Source organism: Mytilus trossulus, chromosome 8 (genome assembly GCF_036588685.1).
Source record: "Mytilus trossulus isolate FHL-02 chromosome 8, PNRI_Mtr1.1.1.hap1, whole genome shotgun sequence".
Classification (NCBI taxonomy): domain Eukaryota; kingdom Metazoa; phylum Mollusca; class Bivalvia; order Mytilida; family Mytilidae; genus Mytilus; species Mytilus trossulus.
The window spans coordinates 44,382,949-44,406,538 of NC_086380.1; the positions used below are offsets into that span (position 1 = coordinate 44,382,949).

Here is a 23,590-nt window from a genome sequence, read left to right on the forward strand (position 1 = left end):
GTGTACATTAGTTTAATGTATATATATATATTCATCATGATATTATTATTAAATAAATACAATTATTAGAACTTTATGATAGACATTTTTTTACAAAAACGATATAAGTGGGGTGAGTACGGGACCATATGACATACTTTGTCCCAATAAAAAAAATAACAACATGGCAGGAAGTGACACCAAACAAAAATTTTGACACTTGTGCCGACAAGTACATATGACTAGATAATGGTACTTAGTATTTCCCTATAATCGTGTTTTTAAGCTGAAAACAGAAACAATGTGGCTTCATGTGTACACACTTTGTTATTCTTACTAAAGCTATGGCCAGTAAGGGAACTGAACAATACACTGATACATGTATCAGATTTATCCGGTTCATTTTTTGCGAATTTAGCCACAGTCACGTCACACCACACTTGTAAAATCACAATCAGTCCACTAATAATTTGTGCTACAGGCCATATGAATCTAAACAAAACATTATAAAAACGACATGAGATTATTTATTGTCAGATTGTGGAAAAATATGCTTGAAAGCAAATCATTCTTAAAATTTAACCCTTCTAGGAGATCCAAAGAAGTATTTTGACCTTAGTGCACAATTTGTTGTGGACTGTTAGGATCCTGAAGAAAAGGCGCCTTTTAAGTCCATATGATTAGGTATCAGGTCGGTTCGCGTCCAATTTACTTTCGTACCCTACACGTTCGCACCTCGCACGTTCGCACCCAAGGTCCGTTCGCACTCTACTCTAAAATTGGGCGCGAACATGAAGGGTGTGAACGGACTTTGGGTGCGAACATGTAGGGTGCGAAAGTGAAAGGGGGTGAACATGAGTGGGTGGGAACGTAAATGGGCCCGAACGGACCCAGATTCATATGATTACCGCCCTTCTCATTTTTAGATTGTCTCCCTTGTAAATATTTAAGTCCTGCGTTTAAAATTTTGACTGGTAAACAACTAATTGTATTTTAATTTAATGTCATCATTTTTAAATGTAAAATAAGTGTGCAACCATTTTTCATTCTTTAATTCTTTGAAGATTGTGTAATAATATGATTGATAGGTGTTCAACACCACTTTCAACACTATTGTGCTACAGTTGTAATTCATAAACTTCTGTTAACTAATGAAAACTTAGAAGATACAATGAAAATAGTCCAAAACACTCTTTTATTAGATTCAGATACCACAGAAAGTAACTCTTAGACTCGGCTCAGAATACTGCTACTGCTAGGTCTATTAACTGTAATAACATGGTTAGTGGGACTCAGTCCTTTACTGACTCTGGGTGAACTTATCTCAATTATAAGATTATAAGCCACAGAAAAACACAAGGTCTTCTTTAAACATCATGCTTTAAAACATAGTGATAGATCTATTAGAATATTGTTTTCTGGGTGTATTTATGGTATCAACTCCATAAGTGTGATCAATACAAACTGTATCATACATTCATGCCTAGAATTGTGTCAACATAGTTTTGTATTTACAGCATAATTGATCATAACTTCTTTTCCTCATTGTAGGTAGCAGTTCCTGGTAATGAAGGACTGTTGCTGTTTCTATGGAGCCATTTGAACTGACTTTACAACAGGTCACCTTTGAAGAGGGGGATTTTTCACCTCAGTCAGATCTAGATTCATTTGACACTGTTGTTAATTACGATACTCAGTTTGAGCCAGCCAGAAGAGGAACAACATTACAGGGTAGCAGTGCATTGACCTATACTTATTCTGAGGCTAATAAATGTAGAGGTGTGACATTCATAGAGATTATTTTAACATATCTGGCATGGATCCTTGAAACAAACAAAATATTTATCAAAATAAGCAAACAAATTTGTTTTTGTTTATCTGTAAGAAAGTGTGAAAAAAATACATGTTTCTAAATCAATGAATAGATTCAAACACTATATTACTATATTAATCTTTTTAGATTTTGGAAAGGCAAATTAAACACACACTCATATATATATGATTCCTGGATCCAAACCAGTGGTTTTGCTTTATATTTGAATAGGAAAGGCAGAGTTGTTTATTTTCCTTCATAATTAAAATAAAAGGGGAGATAATCTGGAGCTTGATGATGATAACTTTTTGATAACCTTGTTTGTATACAACTCTGCATTACTGATAAAGGGTTGATGTTAGCTTTTGTATATAATTTAATTCTTCAGATATATATGAGACAATATGGTCAGTTATTCATTGGGTTGTATGCACTTTTTCGTAAGCTAAAAAAAAGCTGTGCCTATTTTTCATTTGTATCAAAATTAAAATGTAATTCCAGCTTAATAACATATGGTGAAAGAAACAGATTAGAAAGACAAAAAAAGTATAAAATTTTCTATATTATGAAATTAAATATGTAATAGCTGACATCAATTCTTGTAGAAAAGATTATTTTGCTTTCAGTTGTGTTCAATTAGATATTCTTTATTTATGCTTACATTTATTATTATTTACATTTATTATGTTTACATATTTCGTTATGCTAGAAACATCTAAGGATTTGAATTTTTTTTAGAGAAGATTGTAGGTCAAATATGCTGCTTTGTTTAACAAAAGAACTGACTCTTTAATTTCATTGCATACTTAAATTTTATTAGCAACTTAATATATATTCTATTTGCATGAATATATACATTTTTAAATTTAGGGGAAACCAAAGGGCTTGGATCGCATGCAGCCTATGAAACCCTTCAAAAGAGCTTTGTCCCTTTAGGTTCCTTTGTAAGTAAACCCTGCTTGATAAAACGTGACCAGATATATAGAGAACAGTTAGTTGACATACCATCATGTAACCATAGTAACAGCTCACATGTTTACACTGAAAGCAGAAACAGAACTAACAAAACTACATGGCTTAATACTAATGGTATATTATGTTTTAAGTTTATACGTTTTAGTATTAGTAGATTTGTGCACATAAAACATTCAATTAACCAATGTTTGACTAATTACTGGTACATTGTCATAGAATCTTCCTAAAAAGTGTTAGTTTTCTAAAAAAATAAAATGTCTTTTGTGAAATAAAATAATTATGGTAACTTTATGTTAAATTAAGTGAGTTTAGTGTGAGAATTCAAAATTTCAAAAACTATGCTAACATTGTCTTGCAAGACTTAGATGTACCTTTTTAGGTGACATGGTTATCAAAAATTGTTTGAAATTGTGATTCCATCACACAGACAAGACAAAATTCGATTTCTACAATTCATTTTTTTTAGATTTGAATCTTTTATGAACAGAATAGCATTAATTTGTCGAAAAGAAACTGTCAATTGATGAAAGTTTCTACTGTAATCAAAGTAACTGTAAAAGTTATATTTATATGATTTTTTTGCCTTGAATAATATGCATAAGTAGCAATAGAGTAAAATTTAATAATATGCATAAAGTAGCATTAGAGTGAAACTAAATAATATACACAAGTAGCAATACAGTGGGAAAAAAATAATATACATAAGAAGCAATAGAAACTAGATTAAACTTAACTCTTGAAACTGAGGGCATGTAATTAAACTTAAATCAATGGCCTAATTTATGAGAAACAAATATGAAATACATGAATAAGGACTAGTTTTAGCTTATAATCTTTTTTACATTTCTGCACAATTTTTCTTTATAAAATTAGATTAATGATTTAGAAATTAGGAAATATACTAGCATGACAAAGATTCTTGTACAAAAAGTGTTTTTTTTATAATATATATATAAGGCCTTCTTTTACTTTAGGGGTCCCAACCCATAAAGAGCTATACCTAAACCTAACACTAGTCCTAACCCTAACCTAAAACATCCCCTAACCTAACCACAACCAGGAATGAACCTTAACTCTAAAGTATAGGGACCCTTAAAGTAAAAGAAGATATATACATGTCTGCAATATAGGTAATTAAGTGTTTGGTGTTTTATTCTGCAGATTTTACTCATTTATTTATGCTTATGTTTATGCATATGCTTTTTTTTGCTATTTATATTAATATTTCCTAATTTTGTATTTTCTACTGTTAAAATTTCAGTGTTGTATTTGCTAGTCTTTTAACTAATTAGATTTCTAAATTAAATTAAGTGTCTTTTACACAGTGAACTACTAATTTCAACAAGAGCATTCTTTTATCATAACTTTTAAAAACTATAACAAAAACACCTGATTCTAAGGTTAATTGAAACAGAGCATTCCTTAAAAGAGAGACAAAAGATACCAAAGATAAATTTAAACTTGTGATTCAAAAAATAAACCGACCATGCCATGGCAAAATACGAAAAAGACCAAAAGACAAGCCACAATACACATATCACAACATAGAAAACTAATTACTGACCAGCATGAAACCCACCAAAACAAAGATGTTCTGGAAGGGTACGCAGGTCCTGCTCCCCATGTGGCACCTGTGTTGCCCATGTTAGTACAAATCTGGTGATAACTGATTCAGTAGGCCATATAACTGACAAAATCAAACTAGACTTTATCAATTAACAGAACAGATTGAAAATATATTGATATTTAATCAATAAAACAGCACATGCAGTTTTGTGAGTTGATACATGTATTTTCTTCTATTTAGAATATACATTTTTTCGACAAGTAAATTAGATTAATGGATTTCTCTTAGAATTTTTTTTTTAAAAACTAGATATAATTTATTTTAAATACCTATTGTATGTTTTCAATGGGACAAGTGAAATAACAAAAGTTTAAATAACTTGATCAAGATGATATGACTCTGTGGAAAAGTATCATTTGGTTTGCAAAAAATTATTATGAAAAATAAAAGAACCCAGTCAAGAATGATTGACAAAATCATGGCTGGAGAGAAAAAAAAAGATGAAAAAAATAACCGTCACAAAATATAACACTGAACATAAAGATGGAGAAATACAAACCCAAACAAAATTGGAGGTTAACTCAGGTTTATCGAAGGTCAGCAGATCCTACTCCACTATTAAGACTCACCATGTTACTCCTAGTAAAAAAAAATTATAAAGCATTAGATTTTAAAAAAGTTTCATAAAATACATTTTTTTTCAGTAAGCAACCAAACCAGTAGACCATCAATTAGAGCCCAGCCTAGTTGTGTGAAGACAACACAAATACACACCAAGTTAGTGTGTTCTGATGGTGTGTCTGCAGGGCTGTTACACCAACACAACATTATACATCCTGACTACTCTCTAAGAGATATAGACACTTCATACATTACAAGGAAAGAAAAGATCTCTGAGACTGACATTAGAACTCTGTTTAAGGTTTGTTTATAGATAACTTGGTCAAGGGATAGTTAACCCCTTTGAATTTCAAATCAAATGTCTAGATCACAAAATATTTGAGGAGAGTCTTACAGAAAACAACAATATTTAGCTTTATAGTCTTTCATCTGGTCAATCAAATGCAATACAGAATGTTTTTTTTAAATTCAGGGTCATGTTTGCAAAGGGATACTCCACTTTGCTAGGTTCTTTTCTTATCAATACTATGATTATGTTCTCAAAAGACTTAATTGTACCTGACGATGATAATAATCGATATTTCTTGTCAGGTTTCTGCCAATACTGCAGCCTTAAACAAAGCCAGAACATTCCAGAGATTAAGAATGTCGAACTCTAACCAGAGTCCTGGTCCAGGTGATGTTACGGATGGGGCATTTGAAACAGTAGCTGATGCTTTACATCTACAGAACTCAGTCATAGGTATGTTATACATCTGCTTTTGCTCAAACAAATGTTTTTAGATCTCAATTATTTAAAGTAATAAAATCCATGACAATCAGATGCATTCCTGTACAAAGAGTTCTTTGTGAGAACCTAGTATATAAACCGAGAAAATAAGAAGATGTGAAATGATCTGATTTTATTGTTATAATAGGACCCTGACTTTTTGTAGGCACATACAGGAATGGCAGAGTTATACTTTTATGTGAATACTCAATCTCCCCAAACTTGGGGAGGGTTCCCATCATAAATCGGTTCTTTCATAGTATTTCATAGCATTTTTGTCTCATCTGCATGCATCTTGTGCCCTTTAACTTGAATATTTAATTTGAAAACTTCTATTCTGGTCTTTAGGTCAACAATGTGCGATATTTTTCCAAAGATCTTTATTATTATTTTTAGGTGACAGGAAAATAGCACCAGCCCCACCAGAGGTTGTAGCTCAGATTATAGCAGAAACAGAGAGAAGGTTGAAAGGTCTTAGTCCATCTATAACACCAACAGCAGGCACAGAACAGGTATGATGGTTTACAATTGGTTTAACAGTTCACATTTCAGGAACAATCTCCTGTTTACCACCATGATTTTCAACTGGCACCAAGAAATAGCACTGTCCTATAAATTTAAAATACATTTTATTTTAAAATATATTCAGATAGCACAATGGTTCCATGCATGGTGTAATAAGGCTTTTAGTAAAAAGTATGAATCCCACATGATAAATCAATGTTGTTTGGTATAATGTTGCATAAGTCAATGTCATATCCATGGATATAATGTAAACACTATTTTGTTTGGAAGATAAAAGTGCACACAAATTACAAGTTGATTCAAGGATTGGAGAGTAATTGGAAAACAGTGTACGGGTATACAAATTCTTCTCCTGCATCATAATCAGCAGGGGCGTAGCTAGAAAGAAACGATGTGCAAGCACACACTGCCGAGGCGAAAAATTTTTGGGACCCTTTTATGCAGGAAAAAGTTTTTTTTCTTCGGTTTTCTGTCATAGGACAATTGAAAGAGGAGCTACATGTAGATAGGACTTATAAACAATTTATGAATGTAAAACTATTCATAACGCTTCTGAATAAAGTTAATCATGGTTAATTGAAAACATAAACTACACATTTTTCTCATACAGAATTTACTCAAAATTGTCCAAAATCTGCTCTTCGGGTCTAGGCAGAAACGAGCTTCTCTATTTATTTGTCAATATTCACACTGAAATCTCGTTGAATATGCAGTAATGCTAGCGATGATAACCTGTCATTGTTCATTGTTGATCGTACATTAGATTTCAACAGACGTAGTACACTGATAGATCACCACGATAGCACTCGCGAGATGTTATAAACCAGTGTACGAGCGACCTCCCAATTGAATTCGTCAAAATTACATACCAGGTCAGTTTCGTATGTCTCAGACAATGTTGAGATTTGTTCGTTTGTTATATTTCCTACAACACGAGGAAGCAGATACGGCACAAAGAAGCGACTTTCTGATAATACCAGACGCGACTCCACTCTCCAGTTCCATTATCATATGGTCTATAAACGCAAAATAAAATGAGACTTTCCACTACTTTTTTGGCGTGTTTGCAGGATGAGTGGCTCTGGTAGTTCCTCGAACACATCGCCGTGGCATAATGTAAAATGTGCTCCGTGTTTGCAGGATGAGTGGCTCTGGTAGTCCCTCGAACACATAACCGTGGCATAATTTCAACGATATGCTCCGAAACTAAATGTATTAGACTGAGTATAACAAATTCATATCTTGTAAAAGATACAAGTTACAGTGTCCGATTTTGTCATGCATGATCTCCAATAAAACTTCTATTTTTAAACCAAATGCCGTTATTTAATGACATTTCATCGATCAAAATAGTGACAACATATGTTTCCTTTAAAATTTGATTTATAAATTTTTAATTTTGCAATAATTTTTTTTGCATGCCGAACCGATGTGCACGCAACTGCGTGTTGGCGTATAGGGAGCTACGCGCCTGATCAGTGTTATTGTAGTACAAAGTAGGGTATATTTTTCACATTGTTGTGGATTCATTTGATAAGTTGGATACCAATTAATGTGATTTCATGGGTACAGGGGAGCAAAGAATTGAAATGTTCAAAGATTAAAGGCAGACTGAACAAAACACAAAATCAAGTACCCACGGAAAAGCAAGATTTCTAAATCCTTAAAAATTAGTACACACAAAAATGAATAATTCCATATTCATGTTTTGAATGTGAATGTAAAAGGAGTAGGTCCAGTATGACCCCTTTTTGGCCCCAAAATATAGTAGTTTTACAAAATTGTTAAAATTAGTGTTGTCAAATCGTACACTTTTGCCTAACCGGTTACTCGGATAATCGTTCGACCGATTAACCGGTTAACCGGTAATTTAAGTTGGTGTTTGAAAGCCTTATCAATAGAACCCTACACATACATATAAGATGTGGTATGAAAGTCAATTTGACAACCTTTCATCCTAGTCATAAATACGCTTTTAGAATTGAAGTTTTTCCTTTAGCATTATAAGGCTTGTCTGTGAGGATTCTTGTCGAAGTTTGACTTTTAATAATCAAATGCATCGTATCAACCATAGCTTTTGTACCATCTTCAGATAAAAAAATAAAAAAATAATGATCTTAATCTCGTAGAATTGAATATGTTATATGTCTGAATCCTATTATTCTTCCCTATTTTTTTCTTGTTGTCTCTGAAAATAATGGGGTGTGTTTCAATTTGAAATGATTAATTATAAAAAAAAAAAAAAAGAAGATATGCCAATGAGACAATTCTTCACAAGAGACCAAAATGACACAGAAATTAACAACTATACTAGGTCATTGTACATGTTGTACGACCTGTTTCTTCACTGTGTTTGTTTTTTTCTTTAAGCATGTTACTCGTACTTTCACGTATGCATTGAGTACATTCACATTGGTAAAGCATTTCACAATTTAAAGTAAGACTAACCCTTGCACTACAGATGTTGAACACAATATTGAAAACGAAATAATGAAGTAATTAGTCAAATTAAATCTCATTACTGATTTAAAGTTACTGTTAAAAAAACATGTTTACTAATTATGTTTCTTAAAGATCCTGCCTCGAACTCTAATTAATTTTATGTTTTTAGAATTAACAATAGCAATCAATATACTGGACAATTGATCTGTCAAACTAATTACCACGACGACAATTTTTAAATAAAACATAACTATTTAATGATTTGATTTTCAACTCAAATTTTTATCAAATCTATCGAAATTGAAAAAAGTCCACTTAACCGGTTAGCGTTGTTGGTATTCGGTATTCGGTCGTTCGACCGATTAACCGGTTAACCGTTGACAACACTAGTTAAAATGTAAACTTTTAGGTGTTTATTTGACAGTAGAGTGCTTCTGCTTCATAAATATGGTCTGTTTTTGACAATACAATGCATATATCGGGTACTAGCACCATTAAGTTATGCTAACTTACTGAAATCGTCACTATTCTAGCATTTTTGTTAAATTTTAGACGGTTTTCGTGTAAAATGAAAGTGGCCGCATTCGTGTTCATCCTTAATATTGAAATTTTAAGTTGTATTTGATGATAATACATAACATATATAAAGGTGAAGGATGAACATGGATGCGGCCACTTTCATTTTTGACAAAAACCATCTGAAAAGTGACATTTTTCGGCATGTTTGGTAGATTTTTCATATTTGAGCTTGAATCGGATTGTTTTTAATGACTAAATCAGTAAAAATCTTTCACATAAACTAATAGATTCAAATGAAATAGACACTTAAGTGTTTAAAAAGTGGTCAAAATCTTTCGTCAGATGAACCTGAAATTTGAGGCCAAAATCGGTCCTTACTGGACCTACTCCTTTGCAGCCCTACATTAGGAATGCCTCTATCATTCAATCTTAGTTTATCATCAACATTATCTTTTTTTTGTACATTAATAACAAATGACATATTGTTCTAAAGGATTTCTGATTATTTTTCATTGTAGAATGTGACTCCAACCTCTGGCTTGAGTGTTAATAATATTCAATTATCTGTCAACACCAATGACAATGCATCTGCCTCCTCAGACTTCATGGCTACAAGTGAACTGATTCGTGTACCAACACAAAGCATCACTATGACAACAGAAAAAACATCCTGGAGAGGTTCAGCCATCACTAAAGAGGACAAAACCAAATTGGACATTGATCCACTTAGTGATCAAGGTTCTGTGTCTGAGGACACACAAAGTGTGTCAAGTGCTGCTAGTGAATTAGAGGCTATCAATCAGTCTGAAACTGATAGATTTCTGAAATCTCTGCCACCATATAAAATGATAAATATTAATGATATAGTGCCTAAGGAGCAAGTGCAAAGAACTTATTCTCCTCCAGTTAAGGAGACCTCTTTTAGACCTGTCAAACAAATTTCTCAAGATTTGAAGACCTCTTTTCATGATACTTCTGACAACTTGTACTCTAATCAACTGACAGATTCAGGTATTGGTTCAGAGGTTGTGCAAGATAATAACTCAGTTACCATGGTGACAAGTACTCCAAAAAGATTTTCAAACATGCATGTTCCTCAGGTTGGACCATTGTTTAACAAAAACTTTAGAGAGCATGTAGTAACCAAAAACACACATCAAACCCCTGACAAGACTGTACGATCAGAAGAACTGGAGGCCATTTTGAGGGAAAAGGCTAAGCTTGAAGGACAGCTAGAGATGTTGACAGAGGAGGCACAGACAACTTTTCAAGAGAGGGCAGAGTTGCAAGCACAGGTGTCATCATTGAAAATTAAATTGAAATCTGTGGATGAAAACAGTAAAAAAGGGGAAGTAGATGCATTGAAGTTAGAACTAGATAAATTTAAGTCCAGTAGGTCTATTCTGGAACAATCTTTAGCATCTGCACAAAAATTTTTAGATGAAAAAGTTATGGAGTCAAAAGGACTACAAGAAGAATTACATCTTTCTCAAGAGTCAAATGATAAAATGCAGAGTAAAGTTAGAGAGATTCGAGATGACATAAGAGCCAAAGAAGTTACTATTCAGGCTTTAAAAAATAAAATTGCAGAACTTTATGTAGAAGTTCAAAGTGTTTTACAGACTAAAATGGAGACAGAATCGGAAATGAGATCTGCAAGAAGTGATCTGAACTCTTTACTCAATACTAAAGTTTGGTACCAGCAACAGCTTCAGGCTGCACATGAAGCAAGGTCAAAATTACAACATGAATTGACAATGCTTCAAGGTCAGGCAGCCTCGCAAGGTAGTATTATTGAGAGGTTGAAAACTGAAAATGCAAAGCTTAGACATCAAATGAAAGAAAGTCAGCAGAAAGCTTTGAAAGATAAGGAAGTATTAGCCAAACATCTGGAGGCTATTGAATCTGATATGATGGAACGTGAGGCTGCTTTTCAAGACATTCAAAGGGAGAGAACTATGATTGAAAATACATTTGATGCAAAATTGCAGTCTGTAGATGATGAAAAATCTCGAATTCAAAATCTCATTTCATCAAATAATGATCTTGATTCAAGACTAGAAAAGGCACAAGCAGACTTGAAGAAAAAACAAAATCAGATATTTAATCTCGAAAATGAACAGATTGAAATGATGAAAAAACTGACTTTGTCTCAAGAAAGTTTGATTGAAAGGGATACTATTGTGGAGGAATCTAAGCAAAAACTGATTGAAGTTGAGGCACAGTTGTCATCATTTCAAAAAAGTTTAAGTTTGAAAGATTCTGAAATTTTACAGTTGAAAGAGGAGAAAGCAGCAACTGAGATAGCCCTGAAAGCTGCACTTGAAGAAAAATCTTCTGTGGACAAGGCTTTAGAAAATTTAAGAAGTGATATGGGTAAAGTTGAAAAAAGTTTCAGATCGATGAAACAGGATTTGACTAATAAAACCTCTGAACTTAATCAAGTTCATTCCGAGAAGAATGTTTTATTGGTTCAAGTCGAAGAATCATCAAAATGTGTTCAGGTGGAGAAACAAAAAGCTGAAGTTTGTATGACGGAAAATAAGTCTCATATGTTCGATGAATTACAAAATCAGAAATCTCAATTTGTAGAAAGAATTGGTGAATTAGAAAATAGTATTTCAAATCTTCAAAATGTGAAAGAAGAAAACATTAAAGAAAAAGAAAATTTGAAAAAAGAGCTGTCAGAAACTCAGGAGAGGTTGACACAAACTGAAAAAGAATTGAATTCATTGAAACAAGAAATTGATGAGTTAAAAAGTTCAGGAGATAAAATTTATAATGAAGAGATTGTGAACGAAAATGAACAGCTGAAAAATTCATTTGAAAATTTGGAAAAACAACATAAAAAGGAGGCAAATCATCAACAATGGAAAACTGAACAATTAGAAACTGATCTGAAATCATTGCAGACAGAGCTGACAGACAGACAGACAGTGTTTGATACTAATGTGGAGCTGCTGAGTTTAAAACTAAGGGAAGTAACTCAGGAGAAAGATAAACTGGAAACTGAGTTGGATATGGCTAAGAAAAAATATGATATTAGTATGTTAGAACAACAAGACCAGGTTACTTCAGAATTACAGGTAATCATTTTATATATTTGCAGTGTAAATATTTTTTTTAAATGTTTAATTCATTTAAATGATTTAAACTTTGTTTTTTATAAGTCCTTTAAAACTTGAAAATATAATATTACTAGAAACAGTGATGAAGGAACATTTGGTGTGAAGATAAAAAAAAAAAAAAACATAAATGTCAAACAAATTGAATAAGGTAAATTGACACAGTTAAATTTTTGAAAGAATACCAAAAAAGCATATTAGGAATATGAAAAAATACTGAACAGTATATACTATAACAAACAGCTCATGGTCCTGATAACCTGACTTGGTATTATGGTATAGACAAAACATGTGATGGACTTAGTGTGTGCACTCTCTTCTCCTTTTGAAATCTGTATGGAGTGCAAGTAATTGATGTCACAGTTTTTCACATTTAGTTTAGATATAAGATTTGGATGGAATAATGGTAGATTTTATTTCCAAAAAAACAGAGAAAATTGTTCATATTTCATAGTAAGACTAGTTGTTAAATTGATTTTTAAATTCATTTCAATAATTCCAATCTTGCTTTTTAGAAACTTGCTAGAGAACTGGAAACAGCAAAATTAAAGAAACAAGCATTAGAAAACCAATTGTTTGAGATCCAAAGAATCAAGGCAAAAGAAATAGAAGAGTTCCAGCTACACCTCACAGCTCTTGAAGACCAGTTACAACTAGAAAGACAGGAACATTTAGAGGATATGGCTTCACAGGAGACCAATCAGAAACTAGAACTAGAATTGGAAAAAGAAAAAGGCAGAGTTGCAGGTAAATGTGTGTCTGTTGTCTTTACAGTTGATGACAATGAAAATTTCATTCAATACTGCAGATTCATTTATTTTTTGTGGGTATCTATTTTTTGAATTGTGGAAAACTTGCATTTTCATGGAAAGGCGATCTCTGCATACAAAGTCTTATAGAAAATTTGTAATTCATTTAAGAGATAACTGTATTGTATTTGAAGCTTTGCAAACGTCCATCACTAATTTTACTGTCACAAATTTAGATAATTTGGTGATGCGTAGCTGAGACAGGTAAACAGGTATTTGCGACAGTAATACTACAGATGAAAATTGAAGAAAATTCTTCATTAAGATGTTATCTTCTTTGGGACTTCTTTATCTAAACTAGGTGAAGTCAAACGTAAACACAGTATGTACTCTGGCCTCTCTGCCACAAAAATTGATATCCAACGAATAATTATGAATTCACAGTATATCAATGTTTGCTGAGAACAAAAAAGTATAATCATGAACTCAGGGACCCAAAAATGTAAACAAAATAAGTAAAAAGTTATTTTACCTCTTAGGCTGAGTAATTACATGTAACTTCTTTCATGACATGAATGATTTTGAGATATGTAAGTTTATGTTTTTAGACATCTTTTGAAGTGGAATAGGCTTTTCAGGTTAAATCTGTTTGTGTTTACATTGTGTTATTATATAATTTATCAATTTGAGCTCAGTATTCCAAAATTATACGGCTGTTGATTCTGAATTTTGATATTTTATTAACATTATAAAATTCTATTTTCATAGGTTTAATGCAAACCAACAGCTCTTTGAAACAACATGTTTCCCAACTAGAAGAGGCATTAGCTAGGAGAGAGTCTTCCCTGGTAGATGTACAAACACACATGGAAGGCTTAGTCAGGCAATGGCAGGATGGAGAGGAAGATTATAATAAAAGGATTCAAAGTTTAGAAGGTGTTCTTCAACAGGAGAAAGATGGACAGAGAGATCTTAGAAAACAGGTGGGTACTTCTGTATTATTGATTATAATGATTAAGTATTCTTTTGTACCTTAAAACATGATTTTCTTTTGATGACACACTATACACCCTCTTAAGAAATGGGGGACTTTCTTATTTGTGGTGATCATGATTAAATATGCAACACTGTGGCTAAGGTGGACAACACTTACATTCTTGTTTAACTTAAAAGTAAATAGGTTGTTGTAGGTCTTTTTACCAAGCAATATCAAACCATCTTTTGATATTACTTTTTACTAGCTCATTTAACCGAATTATGTTCTTTTTACCTATTTTCTTTAGATTGGATTAAAGATAACAGAGAACAAAAAGTTAAAACGCAGACATGACACATCAAAAGTTGAAAAGGAAACTTTACAACATGATCTGGATGTAGCTACACAGGAGAAAGGTCAACTACAGACAGTACTGGACCAGTGGAAACAGTTGCACATTAGTGAACAGTCACGGTTGACCGATTTAGACAGTGAAAACAAAGTACTGACCAGAGAGCTGGAGAGAGTCAAAAGAGAACTGACTGATAATTTAGCCAGGGAACCAGTTCTTCAAGAACAGATTCAGGTATGCCTTTGTTACATCTGTTTCTATTGGTTGTATTTAGCAGATTCAATGATTACATTTTAAATTGCACGGTTTTCCAAGGAGTTAGGGACTTACTTAGCAACATTCTTGAACATTGCAATAAACACCAATAGCTGGCCATAGCTCTCTTTAGTGAGCATTCTTAAAGCACACTGTGTATTCATTTATTTGCATATGTACCAATTATCATGGATTTGATTTTATGGTTTACAAAAATCTGCATGCAAGCCTATAAAAAATTTGTACTTTATTGTTTCAGAGTTTACAGTGGCAGCTATCACAGAAATGTAAAGAGATAGAGGCTATACAGGAACACATCTCATTGGCAGAACAGAGACAAAATGTGGAAATTGATGATCTCAAGAAAAGTTTACAGGTAAGTTCTAAATGGAGTGAGTTTTGAAATTATGGTGACTTGAAAAACACCGGTACCACTCAGATTACAATTCTACCTTGACAGGTAAGTTTGTATCTAGCCTATAAAATACTTATTTAGCCTTGAGAATTGAAAGGTCAGTTTATCCCATTCATACAAAAGAAGTTGGTAAAATTGGCTTCATGCCATTTACCTTGTCCAACATTATGGTCACTTTATTGTTATTGTGATATTGTTAAAGTACAAAAGAACCCTATATTCTGCCCAATGCTTAAACTTTGTGCATCTTGATTCAATTGTTTAAAATATGTTAATGTTGAATTTTAGGGGTTACTTTCGCCCTTTTTTTTATGTGTTAGTTTTCTTTTCAGATATAAAAAAACTATCGGCTTGACTTAATAGAAATAGACTATGCTTGCAGGTTCTCTTGTTTTTTGTTTACACCAAATTCTAACGGATTATTAAATTTAGTTGCAAAATATTTTAAAAGAGAGCTGAAAAATTTTTTTATCTTTTAATGTGAATTGAAGGTTGAATAATTATATGTGAATTAGAATGAAGAAAACATCTTGGTCCCAAAAAAAATCATCAATCAGGATATAAAATTCCAAATATTAATTTATTATACTAAAATAAGTTCATATAGAATAAACTTTCTAAGATTTTATTGATTCCTTTTAAATTTAAATCTCAAGCTACTGTTTTGCATGTTTAGGTCATGTCCCAACAAAAAATCAATAAATATGACAGTACAATGTACTCTAAGCACAAACACATAAGGTCACTGTGAAATAGACATCTAGGGCAGGAGCAAACTGTCAGTTATACCAAACCAGTTTGACTAGATCTTTAGTTAAAAACCAGTTTGACTAGATGTCTAGATTACTCTTGGAATAACAATGGTGTGGCCTATATTTTGACAATGTAAATAACATGAGGACCTGGATGGGTTTTTTAATATCTGTATTCTTTAAAGTTTTAGGGCATTTTCTTTTAATAGCCTTGAAATAACTCATTCTGTAAAATTCTCATGAAAATGATTTTCCAATTTAGTCTTTCTGTTACAAGATTATTTATCAATTATGTACATTGATCATGATTATATTATCAGTATTGCATAACAGTTACCTAAGTAACCCTTTATTTTGCACAGTTATTCTTTATACTTTTGCAATGCAGTAAATTATTCTCTTTTCTTTATTTTGATATTCATTTTCTATATTCTCTATTATTTTTTGTTGCTATTACATGTATTCTCTATTCTGTAAACCCCATTCTGAACCTCATAGGTAAACTTCTTTTGTATGAATGGGATAAACTGACCTTTCAATTCTCAAGGCTAAATAAGTATTTTATAGGCTAGATACAAACTTACCTGTCAAGGTAGAATCGTAATCTGAGTGGTACCGGTGTTTTTCAAGCCACCATAAATATGTGGAGTGAATTTGAATGAAAAATAAACAAAACAGGAAAAAAACTAGTGTACTTTAATCAAAAAGTACAAGTAATTATGCACTTATAAATTATTAAGGGACCATGGAAAGTAGTTTTGGAACAATGTTAGATAGATGATCAAGAAAAGACATAGTTACCACCATTTGTACATGTATGGTCAAATAAAAAGGTTACTAACTGCAGATATTCTACTTTTCCCTAAACACTTCTGTGGAATAATAAGAAACTTTTTAAGCTGTTTTTTTGTTTTCATTATATTTTAACAAGTAATTGTTTAATAAAACAGGAAATTGTAAAATATAATAAAACATTGACATCAGTGATGGTAGGGTATTCCTTATCTGAAGACACCATAGAAAAACCATGTTTTAAAGAAACACACAGCTCTGTAAAGTACTCAACAAATCAAGAAGATAAATTATTAGCTGATTATTTTCAAGTTTAATTTATTTTTTTGTAATATTGCATGTTTGAAAAATTCCAGCTGAAAGTATAAGTGTCGATAAAGTGAAAGATATGATTGTTAAAAATATGCACGATTTTTAATTGAAGGAAAGTCAGTCTGAAACAGAGGCCATGAGATCAGAGCTGGCTTTAGCTAAACAGGAAAAAGCTAACTACCATGCACAGGTTACAGAACTAAGAACTACACTGAAGGCCTCAGTGCAGCATCATAAGGTATGTATAAACAATAAATCAAAGCAGGTTTATGTTTGTGTGTATTAGAATATATGTTTGTCGATAGATTACATAAATATTGTAAACATCAACTAATTCATATTGGTCTTTTCCAAGGGTTTGGAGAGGGGGACTGAGAAACCATTATTTTTTTTGGTCAAAATATGGCCTTATTCAAAGTATAGAATTGTGATGTCCTCTTAATCTACCTACATCTGAGTTGACCAGAAATATTTGTCAATGGATGTTAAGCTACCATTAATCTATCTGTCTTTATCTGCAATGTTGTGCAGCTTTTGTCTATTGTTTAGACTAACCAAATTTCCAAGCATGCGGTCAAATGTTTTCAGGTCAATAATTTTTTGTCAGGAATGTATTTATTTTGTTTTGTGACTGAAATTAAAGGAGAAGTGTTTTGTTGTCTTGAAATTTTATTTCGACAGGCAATAACATTTTGAAAAGCACATCAAAGTAACAAATCTCACAGGAAAATGAAAATTTTATTTATTTTTTTCTTAGCTGACAAAAAGGATGAACTCTGGTGGAAGTAGAAATAATTCTGAGGATACAAAGGATGTAGGAACACAGGTTGTAGACCATGATGTACTGATACCACCGTTACCTTTTGATCTGGACACAGTTGAGAAACTCATTCAGGATACAGGGGTAAAAGCCCTTGAAAGCAAGTAAGTATATATTTAGTTATATGGACAATGAACAATGAACAAGATCAATAAACTTGAGTATGGAAATAGGGAATATGTAAAAGAGACATCAACCCGACAAAAGTGCAAACAACAGCCCAAGGTTACCAATGGGTCTTCAAGCTTGATACAGAAGATAATGGCTTTCAGGTTACATATTCTATAGTTATGTGGGTATTGAAAGAAATCCAACATTGGCAATGAGAAAAAAATTAGAGTACACTTACTCCCATAATTCCAAGATCTGATGTGATGAATGGGGAATTCAAATTTGAGGTCAATCTTACATGTAAATAAATTTTAAAAAGGGATCCACAGTACTGAATTTGAAATAACAATTCAATTAAAATCAATTGAGTTGTTGCATTGATTGTGAGAAAACCTTAATATTTTCAGCTTTATTTGAAAATAAGTTGGATTTAACTAAAATTTATTTCCATTTTGTTTTTGGACCAGTTTATAACTTACAGAACATGTTTAAAGTTTATTCTGAACATTGATATCAGATTGAATTGTTTAAACATGTACTGATTTTGTGTTCTTTGACCATTAGATAATTTACAGACCTGTTTACGTTCATTGAGATCACAGATATCAGGCTGAATTGTTTAAACATGTATTGATTTTTGTTTTCAGACCATTAGATAATCTACAGACCTGTTTAAGTTCATTGAGATCACAGATATCAGGTTTACAGAAACAGATGGATGTCCATACTCTGTCTATAGAAACTTCTACAGATTCATGGAGGTATGTTATGATACAATTCTCTTTAGAAGTTTATCAATTAGATAATTATATGCTGAAAACATACATATCATAAATTGTAAGTTCAGAAATTATTGTGATGTTTTTATTAATTACAACATATGCAACAGGGCTTTAATCCCAATAATTAAACCTCTCATTTTGAATTATTTTATTCAAGAATTGAATGCTTCTTTTTGTAACCTTATTGGGGTGAAAAAACATTGACTAAAGTACATTTTGTATGAAGCGCAAAAGCACTTCATTCTAAAAATGTATGCACATGTCAACACTTTTACAACTCGTGAAGTTATAAAAAGAAGCATTCAATACTTATAATTAAATTTTAGCGAGGATAATGAAAACAGGAATTTTATAATTTTTTATTTAATTTACCTGTGCACTTTATTGAGGGACCACCTGTTATCATGAATGATAAGTTTTATTGTGTAATGTAATTGATTAAGGAATAAAAAGTGATGTGCAGTTAGCCAATCAGAATAACGTATTATAATGATACATACATCGAATGTTATTATATGAATCAAACAGGATTTTTTCTCAATATCGCAAAAATTAAAATTGCATGTAAATCCAAAATCGCAACAAAAAATGCATGCAATAATTTTTGAATTTACAGTATTCATATTTTACCAATATTATATTGTTTTTCAACTAGTAAAGATCTGAACAAATTGTTTAAATATTTTCCAAATTTTTATGCCCCATTTATGGGCATTATGTTTTCTGGTCCGACTGTTCGTTTTTTTCGTGAGTTTTTTTTATGATCTTTCTAATTTTTATGCCAAATTAGAGATTTTACCCCAATTTCACAGCCACTGAACTTAGAAAATGATAGTGCGGATGGGGCATCCCTGTACTTAGGACACATTCTTGTTTTATATTCATTTAACTGTTATCCTATTTACATTTTATTAAACCATTGATATATATTTCAGTGTTGTTGAAACCCAAGTTCAAGAATTAAGGAAAGTTGTCAAAACAATAACTGAAACAGCCAACAATACCATGACAACGACCTCTATATCTGCTGCTGCTGTGGATCCTGATCACATGACCAATGGTGTGTTCAATATATAAATATGGTGCTTCCTAAGTGACCTTGACATGGGTTGCTATAGAAACTGTCTGCTGCACCAAAATGTGGGATCAATTTATAATGGGATTTTATATGTGGGGGTGAAATATTTATCCTATTACATGAAACAAATCATTAATGTTAACTGAGAGGCATATTGTTTTAAGAAACTTTTCCAGTTTGTTTTCCATAAACTATGTTTTTAAAAAGTTTGGATTTTAAAATTTTACCATACTGAAATTTATTTGTCATAAATGCATTTAATATTTGTTGTCATAAATCTAATACACCACCAATTACATGGATTTTTATGGTAACACTTTGTTTTTTGTTTTTTTACAATTGCCAAATTATTGTTTATTTATTATTTATGTGTTGCATTATAAATAAATGCAATTGTGTTATGAGTATTTTGTGATTAGATATAAGAAATATTTGTTTTGTGCCAAACTAAACCGGTTTGCCATTATTATAGTGTGGTTGACGCTGTAGTTTTTGATAAGTTTCAACCATTTAACACAAGCTGATAAAAACAGAAATGTTTCAACAATAGTGTTCATTCTAACATATTGAGACTTTGTTGTATGATAAATAAATATTTATTGTATTCCACTCAGATTTAAAAACAAAATAGTTTTTTTAAAACCAAGATATTATTCTTTTCTCAAGCAGTACTATTATTTATATTATATTTTTTTTACATTGTTTTCATGTAGTTTTGCTAATTACTAAAACACATAATCTCAGCAAATTAGAAATTATTAAAGTCACTTGCCTATTGCTGAAAGCCATATGATATTTTTGACATTTACATGTATAAGAATTTTCTGTTTTTCTTGTGTTGTTGAATTGCTGTCTCATTGGTATGTTACCTACATCTTTTTTTTTCAAATATATTTATTGATACTGAATAATTAATCCTGAGATCTGCAGTGTTTGTAATCTGTATGGAGGGAAGTGTGTTGTGATTGTAGTCTGCTGTTCAACAATTTAAAGGAGTATGGGTAATTTTATTTTATTATAAACTTAGCATTAATATGATAGCTTTTGCATATGTGTAACGAACGGAAGTACACAAGCCATAATTTCCCACCCAGGCTGATAACCCATATCAGCCCGGTCTGATAACCCATATCAGGGGCGTCTCATGCAAAAACCCATAACAGTGCTTCTCGTGCAAGTTACTTCCGGTGTTTCCGGTATCGGTTGTTATTTTTCCATTGTGACGTCAGATATTGATGACGACGTCAAAATTTATGGGAACTTTTGTTGGGATAGTTTTAAGTACTTGCTAACAAATCATTGGCAATTATGAATCATTTTATAGTACAACAAACATGGAGTTATAATGATCATGAAACTCTTCCAAATATTCAATGTTTCAAAATGCCTCTATAGGAAATGTTACCATACAATGTACATATATATGGAGGTAGTGATGCTGTTAGTTGACAATTTTAGTATATTGAATTTATAACTTAACTTCTTAATAAAGTTTTTGACTGTTTTAGTTGTTGCGTTTGGTTTTTTTCCTTACATAAAACTATTGTCGGAAGTATATGATAAAGCGATTAATACATGGCCTTTTCCATATCAGCCTGGGTATCATCCCTCGACCCATATCAGAGCCTTGACTCCGTCTTGGGCTGATATGGGGGTCTGGGGATGATGCCCAGGCTGATATGGAAAAGGCCATGTATTAATCTCTATGTATTTACCTTTAAGGGCATACGATACAGTTACAGGGAAGGTAATGACGTTGCTATCGTAATTTGTTATTTTCTCGACATCAAACTACGACATATTGGGAAAAGATGCATTTTTCGACTGATTTTTATCACTCAAACTGATTTGATTTGAAAACGAGTTCATGGACCTCTATTTTTCAAAACGGTATTTGGTTTCATTTTGCAGGGAGGTTATGTGACCCAAATTTTATAAAACTGTAAATAGAGGATTTTTTTTAATTGTGATATGCAGTAAAAAATTACGTTTATTCCTGAATTCATGAACATTTGATAAATATGAGTTATTTCTGAATAAAAAAATGCATATTTTTAAAGATATTTATAAAATACAGATATAACCGATTATTTAACAAAAAACAATTTGTTTTTATCTATTATAACAAAAAAGTTATGTCTTTCTTTCGAAAAAGAAATTACGGCCACAAATCTGTATTTCGAGCAAATATACAAAATTTCGACCTCATTTTACTCGAAAAGTAGCACATGAAGGTATATTTTTTATAACATATTTGATTTAATCAGGTAAAAAATAGCCTATATGCAAATTTTCATGAACTTGTAAATACAGGATCAAAACTGTATCGTATGCCCTTAAATGAAAATAAGATGAAGTCATTGGTTGAATTTCTATTAGTTAAAATGTTGTAAGTCATACACACCTATCACCCAGGATGCATTAAAGATTCTGCAAATTAGTTTACGTATACAGATATTTGTAGCGCAATGTGTTCATTTTTGCTGAAACTTTTTATTAGAATTAGTGCTGAAAATGATAGTTATTTTATTTTGAAATCCTTAAATTTTTAAATGCATCAAATCTCATACTGCTGTTTCTGTTTGCATTTTATCATAAACTAGATGTAAATGTATTGTATAAGTAGTTTACCATTCTGTAGTATATTTATGTATACCAACAAAGTGCAATTTAAGCAATAAATGTATAATTAGAACTTGTATGTACAAAGCATTGAAAATGATCTTTGTTTTAGTTAATCTTTTTATTTATGGCAGAAGTCATTCATGTGTTCACCTATTTCTTGAAATTTATGACTTCAGGTTAAATATTTCAAGTTTTTAACATGAGCTCTCAGATGATAGTTTTGTGATGAAATTGAAATAAAACCATTTGATTTCAGCGAAAACTTCTGCTATAATGCTGAATTAAAAAGGCAGATAGCAATAATTAATGTCTTTTTAATGTGTGTGTGCCACTTTTAAATGTAATGGATATTTTTGTTTGTTATTGTATTTCATGTCTTAAATTCTATGCATATTTATCTCTTTTTACACTGTGTTTTTGTAAACCTTTATCAAATGTTGTATTGTGATTATATGCTTTCAAGTAGAAGAAAATCATGTATAAAACCAACTCCATTTTATTTTATCTTGTAAATGTTATAAAGCTGATAACAAATATGGCAGTGTCACAAAGTTATAAATTCTTTATAAAACCCACCCAATATGAATATTTGAAAGTTTTCAATATTTCATTTGCAAATTTGTAACAGAGATGTATATATTATATGGGATTTAGTTGTGAAAATTATTGTGTGCAGATATATTTGGAAAGTGTTACCATTCATAGACTAATATTTATAAAAATTATGTAAGGAACTGAGTCCATTTTTTTTCCAAGATGTTTTCAGAGATTATTTATTATGAACTTAAATTTTGATGTAAGAAATTCTCCAGGTTTTATAGATTATATCTATACGGTATCACATTTTCTGAGAATGTACTAAATTTAGTTTTGATATGGATCTATGAAAATAAGTGGTCAGATTCATGGAATATACCAAATATGAAAGAAAAGTCAGCTTCAAACATAAAACAATAAATTTAGTTTCACATAGAATTAGAATTTACAATTTATCACATGTCTACACAAGTTGAGAGTGGCCTTTATTAGTGCAGGGGGCTTATCTTAGGATATGTAAGGTTTGACAGTGATGCAATAGAAACTGTTTTTCTTGTGCACTCAAAATTTAGAATTTTTGTGTAATGTATTTCACGACATGTATTTTTGTGTTTATATTTGTATTTATAATTTTCCATTGTTATGTTTTTCTTCAAGTTGTCAAAATCTACAAATCAAACTGTATTTTTCTGTTTCTTT

The 23,590-nt window shown here is 31.5% G+C and overlaps 1 protein-coding gene across 1 annotated transcript; it reads left to right on the plus strand.

The window, feature by feature from the left end:
• Nucleotides 1-148: 148 nt before the first annotated feature.
• On the plus strand, nt 149-19,950 carry LOC134680997 (golgin subfamily A member 3-like). The gene is made up of 15 exons (XM_063540330.1): nt 149-231; nt 1,531-1,758; nt 2,663-2,881; nt 5,039-5,256; nt 5,547-5,697; nt 6,121-6,236; nt 9,729-12,296; nt 12,851-13,082; nt 13,853-14,067; nt 14,368-14,646; nt 14,927-15,043; nt 17,051-17,176; nt 17,696-17,862; nt 18,517-18,630; nt 19,587-19,950. The coding sequence occupies exons 2-15, from the start codon at nt 1,569-1,571 to the stop codon at nt 19,726-19,728; spliced, it is 4,854 nt and encodes a 1,617-aa protein (XP_063396400.1). The 5' UTR covers nt 149-231; nt 1,531-1,568; the 3' UTR covers nt 19,729-19,950.
• Nucleotides 19,951-23,590: the final 3,640 nt, after the last annotated feature.

What these genes read in the sequence shown, in the direction of transcription:
- LOC134680997 (XM_063540330.1), top strand. Translation starts at nt 1,569, where the DNA reads ATGGAGCCATTTGAACTGACTTTACAACAGGTCACCTTTGAAGAGGGG. An exon ending in ATCTCAAGAAAAGTTTACAG is followed by an intron (nt 15,044 to 17,050) that starts GTAAGTTCTAAA and finishes TTTTAATTGAAG; the next exon opens with GAAAGTCAGTCTGAAACAGA. An exon ending in ACTTCTACAGATTCATGGAG is followed by an intron (nt 18,631 to 19,586) that starts GTATGTTATGAT and finishes TATATATTTCAG; the next exon opens with TGTTGTTGAAACCCAAGTTC.